Source organism: Podarcis raffonei, chromosome 2, assembly GCF_027172205.1.
Source record: "Podarcis raffonei isolate rPodRaf1 chromosome 2, rPodRaf1.pri, whole genome shotgun sequence".
Taxonomy (NCBI): domain Eukaryota; kingdom Metazoa; phylum Chordata; class Lepidosauria; order Squamata; family Lacertidae; genus Podarcis; species Podarcis raffonei.
In genome coordinates, this window is record NC_070603.1 from 118,052,013 (window position 1) to 118,063,813 (window position 11,801).

The following is an 11,801-nucleotide window of genomic DNA, read 5'->3' on the forward strand; positions in this document are numbered from 1 at the left end:
ACATAGCAGAATGAGCAGGAGGGATACCCAAACACAGCAGCGGCCGGCTTGCCACCTATGAAAGAAATACACATTCCCTCCAAAATGGATGTTCCCTGGGCCACCCTTCTGCAGCATGAACATTGTCCACAGCCTAAACAGCCTATGTGCACCACTGAGGAGGCAGGAATCAGGAGGGGCAGAATGGGGGTAGGAAGGTTCTGGCCCCTCCAGCCTCCGTTCTCTGCCTGGCTGGTTGTATTTTTGGCAGGCATTTGAGCTGCCCCCCATACTGGTGTTGGGTTTGTGATCCCGGCCTACAGGTGGGCAAGGGGAGATTAGGCTTGCTCACCTGCTGAAGAGAGATGGCTGCTGGCCGTTAAGGGGCTCAGAAAGGAGAGGAAGAAGAGAAGAAGAAGAGTTTGGCTTTGATATCCCGCTTTATCCCTACCCGAAGGAGTCTCAAAGCAGCTAACATTCTCCTTTCCCTTCCTCGCCCACAACAAACACTCTGTGAGGTGAGTGGGGCTGAGAGACTTCACAGAAGTGTGACTAGCCCAAGGTCACCCAGCAGCTGCATGTGGAGGAGCGGAGACGTGAACCCGGTTCCCCAGATTACGAGACTACCGCTCTTAACCACTACACCACAAAGGAAGCACAGAAGTCCCTCCCTCCTCCTTCAAACCATTGAGAAATGCTCCTCTTGGCCAGAGCAAGCAGCTGGATTAGCAGACAGTGGGAAAAAGGAACAGAAAGCATGACGGAAGCAGGGTCGCTCACCCATTGGGCTTGGTGAGGCAGTCGCCTCAGGCGGCAGGCCGGAGATAAGCTGAGAGGGGTAGCGGATCTGGGCCCCCCCAGAAGTGCGCCACTTGCTGCTTCCTGTTGTGTGACCTGGGAAGAGCGGGGCCACATCCTCTCCAGCATCGTATTCTCTCCCTTTTCAGCACACAGGGGTTTCCGTTTTCTGCCTCCAGTCGCCTCAGGTGGCAGCAGAGCGCCATTTTCTGTTTTGCTTCAGGTGGCAACATGTCTTGGGCCAGCCCTAGATGGAAGGGAACATGGGGGAGGGGGGGTAGGTAGGAAACTAGCACAAGGAAGGTGACAGAAGTGGGGAAGGAGTCCGGCCTGCCACCTCCCACTGCCTCTTTTGGACCAGCTCCCCTGTCAGGGACTGGCTGGATGAGGAGCAGTTGGGGAAGCCGTCTGACCAAGAGTCCACCCCCCCCTCCATGGAAAGTGCAGAGGGAGGGGATTTGGCTCCTGGCTCTTGGTGATGGGAAACCGGCCACCATCCCAGAGGAGGGGATGAGCTGGGAAATACTGGAGGCAAGGAGTTCGAGGGATAGTGAAGAGGCAGAATCAGACAGGTGCTGCAGCACAAGGCAGGGACAGGAGTTAGACTTAAAAATAAACAAAATAAAGAATTGTCCAGTAGCACCTTATAGACCAACCAAGTTTGTTCTGATGTAAGAAGAAGAAAAGGAGTTTGGATTTGATATCCCGCTTTATCACTACCCGAAGGAGTCTCAAAGCGGCCAAAATTCTCCTTTCCCTTCCTTCCCCACAACAAACACTCTGTGAGGTGAGGCTGGGAGACTTCAGAGAAGTGTGACAGGCCCAAGGTCACCCAGCAGCTGCATGTGGAGGAGCAGAGACGCGAACCAGGTTCACCAGATTATGAGGCTACCGCTCTTAACCACTACACCACACTGGCTCTCATAAGCTTTCATGTGCATGCACACTTCTTCAGATACAGTGGTACCTCTGGTTGCAAACGGGATCCATTCCGGAGCCCTGCTTGCAACATGAGAAGAATGCAACCTGCGCATGCGCAGGTCACGATTTGCCGCTTCTGTGCATGTGCCTGACGTCATTTGTGCTTCTGCACATGAGCGAGCAGCGAAACCCGGAAGTAACCTTTTCCGGTACTTCCAGGTCACCACGGGACACAACCTGAAATTGTGTAACCTGAAGCAAACGTAACAAGAGATATGACTGTACACTGAAAAAGAAGTCACCAGACCCTTATATATAGAGGGAGGGTGGGGTGGGGTATTTCTCAGAAGTGTGCATGCACACGAAAGCTTATACCAGAACAAACTTAGTTGGTCTATAAGGTGCTACTGGACAATTCTTTGTTTATTTTTATTTTGACTGCATCAAACCAACATGGCTACCTACCTGAATCAGGAGTTAGACTTGGCAGTTCTCCCACAGAGCCACTCTTTACAGCTTCTCTGCTGACAGCTTGCAGGTCCCTCCCGCCCCAGAACAAGGCATTTATTGCATGTTGCCGAACAGAGAGCCAGGCAGACACAGAGAGGGTCCCTTGCAGCTCACCGTAGGTAGAAGGAGGGGCCTGACACAGAGGCCCAAGGAGTGAAGGGGGAGCTACAGGCCAGTCCGGACAACTGCTTCATCAAGAAGGAGCAACCTTTAGAAGACTCCATGTATTCTTTGTTTTGCTTTCCTTTTTCTCTGATCTGCAAACAACCTGCTCTCCTTGTCGGCTCCCAGACATCCCCTCACTACCCGATCGATTGCTTTCAAAGGCAACAGAGGCTTTGGGGCACCTCTTTTTTGCCACGGCCCTCACAGAGATGCTCATTTGTAGTCTTGCTATACAGTCTGTAACCAGTTTTTGTTTAGTACAAACAAAACAACCCCCCAGTCCCCCCCAAAAAAACCCACCCCACCCACAGCCCGCCGACCTCTCAGTGGTGGTGCTTGATGAAGTTGGAGTTGTCGCTGAAGCGCTTGCCGCAGATAGAGCACTCGTAGGGCTTCTCTCCCGTGTGGATCCTCTTGTGGACGATGAAGTTGGAGTAGTCGTTGAAGCGCTTCCCGCAATCGGGGCACTTGTAGGGCTTCTCGCCCGTGTGGATCCTCTTGTGGCGGATGAGGCTGGAGCCCGTGTTGAAGCCCTTCCCACAGTAGGAGCACTTGTAGGGCTTCTCCCCGGTGTGCACCCGCTGGTGGATGAGGAAGGCGGCCCGGCTGACGAAGCTCTTCCCACACTCGGAGCAGTTGTACCACCTCTCCCCCGAGTGGATCCTCTCGTGCGCGATCAGGTTGGAGCGCCGCCGGAAGACCTTCCCGCACACATGGCAGGCGTTGTCCCTCTCGCCGTGGAAGAGGAGGGTCCCCGGCTGCAAGGCGCTCTCGTCCAAGTCCTCGTACGTCCCCTGGGAGTTGATGAACTTCCCTGCTTCCCGCTCCAGGCAGTTCCCACCATACAGCATCTCGGAAGGTTCCCCTGGACCGGGGCAGTGGGGAACGGTCTGTTCGACCCTTCCAGACAACATCCAACGTGGCTCCAGCTCTCCGGAAGCTTCCGGGTCATTCTTCTCCGGGCTGCACAACTTCTCGTCACCTGCTAGAAAGGGCAAAGGAATGGCGTTCATTAAGGACAGGGGTGGGGAACTGCCTGTAGCCCTCCAAATGTTCATAGACACAAAGAATCATAGGAGTTGGAAGGGACCACGCAGGCCATCTAGTCCAACCCCCTGCATTGCAGTAGTCTTTTGCCGAATGTGGGGCTTGAACCCAGGGCCGTGAGATAAAGAGTCTGTCACACACCAACTCCCATCAGCCCCCAGTGTGGGCAGTGGCTCTAGGATGAAGTCCTTTTCAATATGAAAATAATAATGATGATAATACAGTCATACCTCGGGTTGAAGTAGTTTCGGGTTAAGCGTTTTCGGGTTGTGCTCCGTGGTGACCCAGAAGTAACGGAGCGTGTTACTTCCGGGTTTCGCCACTCACGCATGCGCAGACGCTCAAATGACGTCATGCGCAGAAGTGGCAAATTGCTACCTGCAGACGTGGGTTGCATTCGCTTCAGGATGCAAACGGGGCTCCAGAACGGATCCCGTTCACATCCAGAGGTACCACTGTAATAATAAATCCCCACACATAGAAGAGTAGAACACAGGGAAATGGGCTCAATAGCCTAGATTTCTCCCTGCCATGCTGCTGTTCTGAGTACTAAGATTTGGGGTGGGGAGTTGTATCAAGGAGCATCCAATTTTGCAAGGAAGAATGTTTGACCGTGGAATGGGCTCCCTTGGGGGACGATGGACCCTCAAGCACTGGAGGTTTTTAAACAGAGGTTGGCTGGTCCTCCGTCCGGGATTCTGCAGCTGTGATTCCTGCAATCCAAGGTTGGACTGGATGACCCTTGGGGGACCTTTCCAAGTTTAACACTTTAAGATTCCAAGCTTCCCTCTGCCACATTCCATACACACACAAACACATATGCACGGTCAGAAGTGGCACATGCCAGCATCAGGCTGCCCTTCTTCCCTACTCGCGAGAAAACAAGGACAGCATTGAGCTATCAGGCTTGGCAGGACGTCTCCCAAAGGCCACAAGGGGGAAGAATCAGAGCAGGAGCACACACTGGGCACAAGGGGGGTTTCAGAAGGAGGTGTGAGGGCTCTGACAGGGCGCTAGGGTCCTCCTGCCTCCTTTCCAAAGCCCAGTTAGTGCTTTCCCAGCTTTTGGCCATGGTACCCAAATAAGAGCCAAAGGTCCCAAATTCAGTCCCCAGCATTTCCAGGTAGGGCTGGAAGAGTTTTCCCTGCCCACCGAGCCACTGGCCATCAATGTCGACAATTCTGAGCCAGGTAGACCGGTGGAGCCTCCTGCCTCCCATGTCCCCAGTCACTGGGATGCAAAGGAGGCCATGACGATGCTCAGCTGGCCACCAAGCAACCACGACCCCTCAGAGATCCTTACGCAGCAAGGGGGCGTCTCCTTCGCTTTCCTCCTTCATCCCTCCAAGCAGCGGCCTCTGCCAGGTGTTCAGAGGAGCCTTCTCCGCAGAGTCTTCCTCCGCAAACGGGCGGGTTGCCTGAAAACAGGGAAGAGGATCTCGTTCAAGGGGGCAGGAACAGTGGATGGATTCTCCCCCCCCCCCATGACTACCTTGCCAGCAGCACATCCACAAAGGAGGAATCATGTTGCAGGGGTTCAGGCGCTACTGAACTCTCAAGCTGGATTACTGCAGCACATTCCCCATGGGGCTGCCCTTGTGTTGGAGCAAACGCTTATCCAAACAAGGAACTAAACTACACTGGTGCCAGGGGCTGATCTGGATGGGAAGACTGGGGAATGCAATCACAGGGAGAGCAGCTCCTAACAAAAAAGGAAGAGGAATATCCCTGCCCCCCATTCTCAGCGTTTCCAGAAGCAGAGAAACAGGCAGAGACAGAAGCTGCAGAGTTGAGGGAGGAGCTACCCAGCTTTGAGATAGTAGCTAAGCAACCAGAAGGGAGGGAGCAGCTGGGCAATACATCAATTGAGAGTGGGGGGAGCTCCCTCCTTCCCCCCCAAACTCAGAAGTCTGAGCGAGTCAGAGAACAGAAGAGGGACATCCCGTTTGTGCCCTTCTTGCTGCAGAAGTGGGGAGGAGTCAGAGTAGGCAACTGCTATCCTTGCAGAGAGTAGCCACTCTGTGCTTACAACATGATACTATAATAAAAAGACTACAAATCTACCAAATACTCATTAATTTTTATCGGTGAGCTACCAAGAAGGGATGAGGGAGCTCCTGTACTTGACAACTGGTGCGTTATAACATTAAACGTGTGTTATAAAAATGTGACACCAGAGCAGTGATCTGTCACCAATGGGAAATTGCATTGGGATAGAAAGAGAGTGGGGTTCTTAAAAATAATAATAACAGCATTTTCCAGATCAGTGTAGCCAAGGAGTGCTTTCAAGCAAAAAGTCAGGCCGGCAACCCACTAGATGCCTAGATGGAGTAGTGGCAAAACTAGCAGCATCTAGCCTTCTATTCTGGACAGCCCTCAATCATTCAAGTGCACTGCTAAGGGAGGGGAAACCAAGGGAAAGAGGTTACAGCTCAAAGGGTAGAACATTTGCTCTCTGTGCAGACAGCCCCCGTTTTAAGCCCTGGAATCTCAGGAGGGCTGGGAGAGACCCCCGCCTGAATCCCTGGAGAGGCTCTGCCGTCAGCGTGGAAAACGCGCAGCTAGAAAAACTAACGCCTGACTTGGCGCAAGGCATATTTCATTTGAGCCTAAATCAGCACTTCATAATATCCAGAATCGCAAGTCTTCCTCCTCCTCTTGCCTTCGTTTTCCTCTTGAGTCTTCTTCGCTCCCCATCCCGCTTTAAACCCAAAGCTTGCCCCTCCCCTCTTCCCAAGAAACCTCCGGTCCCCAGTGCCCTCCCCACCTCCAGGGCCAGCCACACTCACCTGCTGCTCTCCCACCCGCCCCTCGTCCTCCCGCTGCCTCAGCAGGAAATCTTCCGCCAGAATCACCGCCTGGGTGCAGGTCTGGGGGCTGCAATCCCGGACCCAGCTCTGCATCTTCGTGGGCAGGATGGCCAGGAACTGCTCCAGGATGACCAGCTCCAGGATCTGCTCCTTGGTGTGCCTCTCCGGCTTCAGCCACTGGTGGCAAAGCCTCCGGAGGTGCCGGCAAGCTTCGCGGGGCCCTTCCGCTTCCTGGTAGCCAAACCGCCGGAAGAGGCGGCACTCTTCCCGTGAGCTGGCAGCCTCCTGGGCCTTCCTGCAGTCCGACTTGTCTTTGGCCAGGAGGCCCCTCTCGGCCTGGGAGGCTCCTCCGCTCAGACCAGGCAGGGTTTGGGAGTCTGGCTCCCACCTAGGCCGCCGGCTGGTGTCAGCCATCCTGTCAAAAGGGGTCAGGGAAGTCTGCGCACTGTTTCTCGGGAGCTGCGGGCTGCCCCCCACCGCATGGGGGGACTCCAAGGCCTTCAGGAACTCCTGCAGCTGAGATTCCCACCGCTGCTGCAGGCCTTTGCGGGGCTCCCGGATCGCTTCCTCGGGGACAGTTCTTTCCCAGAAATCTCGGATGCTCTCCGCACGGATGACACAAGGCCCCCTCCCTCCGTCTTTCCCCGCCTCGGGCCCCGCGGGGCTCTGCTCCCCCACCCTCTTCTCTTGCTCGGCCTGCTGAAGACCTGGCGCCGACGTATCTCTGGACTCCGCAGCCATTTCCACCCCCACCCCACCCTCCGTCGATTCTGTCGGTCAGCCCTGGCAGCGCCACCAAGTCCTGAACTCTCAACGCAAGGAAGTTGTGTGCAGGGGGAAGCAAACGGCGAACAGGCCTGGCCCCTGAAACAGAGAAAAACCAGAGGCCAGAATCAGAGAAAGCTTAGTCAAGGGCGGGCAGCCTTTTCTACCCAAAAGCCAGGTTGCCTCAGAGGTCATCCTTTGCGGGTTGCAGGTGGTCAGTGGTCAGAGCCAGGACTGATGGTGGGCACAGCCAGAGGCAAATAATGTTATAGATCATTTAATCTGAAATAAAAACTGCCCAGCTTCCAATTCTTCCCATGGCCAGCTCAGATTAGAGTTCATAAGGCTACACAGGTCTGCTCAGGAGTAAGCTCCACTGGGTGTGCTGGGATTCTCAGGAAAGCATATTGATGCCTTTTTTTTGAAGTTCAACAGAAAAAAGCTACTGTTCTGGAGAATTTAAGAGCATAAGAAGAGTCCAGATCAGGCTGATGGCCCATATACAGGTAAAACCTGAAAAATTAGGCCATCGTGGAAAAGTTCCTTTATTTCAGTAATTCAACTTAAAAGGTGAAACTAACATATGAGATAGACTCATGACATGCAAAGCGAGGTATGCTTCCACTTCTCAGAGGTCCAATATTGCTCTGTTTGCAATCCTTGTTTTGCTGATTTCATTGAATATTCTAATTTTCTGAGATGGTTAATTTGGGGTTTTCATCAGCTGTACGCCATGATCATCACAATGATAACAAATCAAGGCTTGACATATCTCGCTTTGCATGTCACGAGTCTATCTCATATATTAGTTTCACCTTTCAAGTTGAATTACTGAAATAAAGGAACTTTTCCACGATATGCAAATTTTTCAAGTTTCACCTGTAGTTCAGCATCCTGTTCCCACAGTGGACAACCAGATACCTGTTTGAAACCTGCAAGAAGCAGGACCCAAGCAAACACGACCCACTAGTAGTTTCAAGCAACTGACCGTGGAGGCAGACAATAGCCATCATGGCCAGTAGCCTTCTCCTCCATGTTTAGAGGCAATCAGTGTGGCCAAGGGTTTGGAAAATAAGTCCTATGGAGAACCCTCGAAAGAGCTGATGTCACAGCCACACCATCCATTTACAGCACAGGGCTTCCCCCAAAGGATCCTGGGACCTGTAATTCTCCCCTCACAGCACTGCAATCCCCAGCACCCTAAATGAACTACAGTTCCCAGAATTCTTCCGCAGGGGGAGTCAGGAGCTTTAAATAGTGTGGTGTGCATCAGTTAGCCTTGAGAAAACAAGACACCCTCTTCAAACACCTGAGAAGCTGTCGCATAGAAAAGGGGAGGACTAGATCTAATGGGATCAGGTTATAGGAGGGCTGATTGCAGCTGAAGGACAGGAAGAACTTCTTGATGGTAAGAGCAGTCGCACAATGGGACCAATTCCTAGAGAGGCTGGTGCTCTCCCTCCAGCTGGAGGTTTTCAAGCAGAGGTTTCTGGTTGGGAATAATCTAGTTCTGGGTTTCCTGCTTCAAGCAAGGGAATTGAACTAGATGGCATACAAAGCTCCTCTCAACTCTTTTGATTCTTGACTCATAAATAACCTTACCTTCTAATAATAGGAGCGGAGACATAGCTATCCAATTCCTACATTATGCAGAATTTTATGAACGTCACTCCTTATTTTTATTTACTACTGAATTTTGAAGGAATAAAACTCTGTTTACCCACAGGTCAACCCAATACAAATACAGCAAACCATCATTTTAACCTATTTAGCAAACAAATGCATACAAGAAACAGATCTCCCAGATCTCTTTCCCAGTTACTCAAGAGTCAGTTCAGAACCTAAGTATCTATGTAGATCCAACTTGCACTACCCACAACCCTTGGATTTTTATGTTTATTTGAGAGTTATGTTCATCTCCACTAGTTCTTCCAAGGACAGCTGTCAATTACTGGACTGGCTTTGCTGCCCAACTAATTTCTACCAAGATATAATGCAGGGCTCAGAAAACCTGTGACTCCAGCTGGTTTTTTTGGACTGCAACTTTCATCTGCCTCAGCAGCCTGGCCAATGATCTGAGGTGATGGGAGTTGTGGTCCAGCAATATTTAGAGAAGCACAGGCTTCACATCCACATCATGGAAGTGAAAAGAGACCTGTGGGTCATCTAGTCCAACCCCTTGCTAGGTGCCAGAAATCCAGAACTAGAACTTTTCCCCAAAATATGGCTGCCCAGCCTCTGGTTGAAGACTTCTAGTAACGGAGACTCCACCACTGCTCTAGGTATATACAGGGTGAGTCCTTTAAAAGAGGCCCTGTGGATACGGAGTACACATGTTCCACGAGGCCTCTTTTTAAAAGACTCACCCTGTACAAACCTGCTTTATCTCGAGTCAGACCGTTGGTCCATCTAGTTCAGTGTTGTCTAAACTTGCCAGCAGCAGCTCTCTATGCTATTCCCAGTCCTAGGTAAAGGTAAAGGGACCCCTGACCATTAGGTCCAGTCATGGCCGACTCTGGAGTTGCGGCGCTCATCTCGCTTTATTGGCCGAGGGAGCCGGCGTACAGCTGGTCATGTGGCCAGCATGACGTAGACGCTTCTGGTGAACCAGAGCAGTGCACGGAAACCCCATTTACCTTCCCGCAGGAGCGATACCTGTTTATCTACTTGCACTTTGACGTGCTTTCGAACTGCTAGGTTGGCAGGAGCAGGGACGGAGCAACGGGAGCTCACCCTGTCGGGGGATTCGAACCGCCGACCTTCTGATCGGCAAGTCCTAGGCTCTGTGGTTTAACCCACAGCGCCACCGGCGTCCCTACCCAAAGATAATCAGGTTTCGAAGCTGGGAACTTCTCCATGCAAAGCAGATGCCCTTCCCTGCTGTAACTGGTTCCATTTTCAAACCAGGAAATCGGCCCCACTGCCAAGCTCCTCTTATGTTCGGAGGTAGTTTGTGCCTCTGAATGTCAGTTGTTGGGAATCACAAGTTGAGGAGAACAGTGCTGTCGCAGTCGAGTCCTGCTTCTGGGCTTCTCTATGAGGATTCTGGTTAGCCCCTGTGAGCACAGGACAGGACCTCTGGAAACGCAGGGCTAAAAAGCGATGCTGCTCTCCCAAATTATCTGGTCCCTTTTAACTTCGTATTTCAGCAGGTTGACTAAAATCCCTTATTTTGGCGGCTGATCCCTTATTTTCAAGGCTGCTGGCCCCTTATTTTCAAATCTGTAAGTTGACAGCTATGCCCTGAACCTGCCGGCGTCCACAACTCATACCCCCTGGCCAGGGTCCATCCAAGACCTCCTGCAACCCCACTGCAAATGTGGCCACATCCTCCTTTAAGAGCAGCGCCCAGAACTTACCAGCAGCATTTGAAGTTTGAGGGCTTTTATGTTAATTAATTTGCATATTGCCTTGATCAAACAGCACAGAGGGAGGAAAGTGCACCGCCTTCTGCAAATCAAGCAGTTCTTAAAAGGCAGAGGAGCAGGAGTTAAAGGGAGAAGTTGGCAACCTCTGAGCTTGCAAAGTAGCCCCCCCCCCCGCTCCCTTGGGCTTCCTGCCCACCTCCCACCTCCCACCCTGGATCCCTCCCCCCACAACTGCCCCCCAAGAGGATCACTTACCCGCTCCACCCCACCCCAACTCACCTGATCTCCCCCTCCCCAGGAACAAGCACGGAAGGATCTGGGAAATTCAAAGGCCACTTAGCCACGGTGGGCGGGGCAGGAAGTGACCGCCACTGTTTACATCCCGCCCTCCGGCCACAACATCCGGTCCGCTCTAGGAAACCACACCGCGCCTCTCTTTCGTTTTAACCCCTTGGAAAGCGAATAATTCAATTAGATGAAATACAAAGCGGGGTTTGCTACTGATGGCTGAAATATTCTTCCTGGCAGCTCTGGAATTATGAGCTGCGAGAGAGAACCACGCAGGGCCTCTTTTTGGGGTGTATAGGAAGCCTGCTTGTGCCGATCAGAATCCTTGTCCGCCTGACCCAGTGTTGCTTGCTCTGGCTGGCAGCAGCGCTGCAGGGTGTCAGGCGGAGGAGGGAAGGGCTGGGGGCTGTAAGGCGGGAGAAAAGCCTTCTTTCTGGGGCTCCCCCCGGGCATCTGGTCGGTCCCTGTGAGAACCAGATGCTGGCTGCCTTTGGCCTAATCCAGGGGGCTCTTTGTACGCCTTTTGCACGCTCCCCCTTCTGATATTTCAATTTGATAGACTGATTTAATTCATACACCGCCCTTCATCCGAAGATCTCAGGGCAGTTCACAGCATAAAAATATAAAAATGATACCTTTCTTAAACAATTGCACTGTGAGTCCGAAAAAGCTAGAGGTCTCTGACGTAGCGATCACCTTCCCATTCATGTCCCCTGTTGGCTGCGATCACTGTCATTTATATAAAGGGCGAAGGACCTGTGGTGCTCAAGATATTATTGGACTCCCCGTTCCAATCATCCCTGATCATTGGCCATACTGGTTTTGGCCGACGGGAGTCCCCCAACGTCTGGAGGGCCATAGGTTCCCCATCCCTGGCTTAACTGCATCCCCTCTGGACTCTCAGTGGCAGTACCTTTTTAAATTTAGGTATCAAAACCTTGAAAGTCCTGGGATCATAGACTTGGGGAGGGATCCTCAAAGGCTGTTTAGTCCATCCTGCTGGCAAGGCAGGGGCAAGGCACAGCTACAGCATCCTGGCCATAGCTGTCAAATTTCCCTTTTCCTCCGAGGAATCCTATTCGGAATAAGGGAATTTCCCTTTTAAAAAGGGAAACTTTGACAGCTATGATCCTGGCTAAGTTGGCATCTGG

General features: G+C 52.2%; 1 protein-coding gene across 2 annotated transcripts; it reads right to left on the bottom strand.

The window, feature by feature from the left end:
* Positions 1-2,684: 2,684 nt before the first annotated feature.
* LOC128409252 (zinc finger and SCAN domain-containing protein 21-like) lies at positions 2,685-10,736 on the bottom strand. 2 transcript variants are annotated; one of them, XM_053379579.1, is made up of 4 exons: positions 10,642-10,736; positions 6,209-7,093; positions 4,723-4,837; positions 2,685-3,355 (listed from the first exon to the last, which is right to left on the bottom strand). In XM_053379579.1, exons 2-4 carry the CDS (start codon positions 6,968-6,970, stop codon positions 2,697-2,699), a joined length of 1,536 nt encoding a protein of 511 aa, XP_053235554.1. In that variant the 5' UTR covers positions 6,971-7,093; positions 10,642-10,736; the 3' UTR covers positions 2,685-2,696. The 2 variants fall into 2 exon arrangements, with proteins under 2 accessions (XP_053235554.1, XP_053235553.1); XM_053379578.1 differs by having other exon boundaries at positions 2,685-3,358.
* Between the last annotated feature and the right edge of the window lie 1,065 nt (positions 10,737-11,801).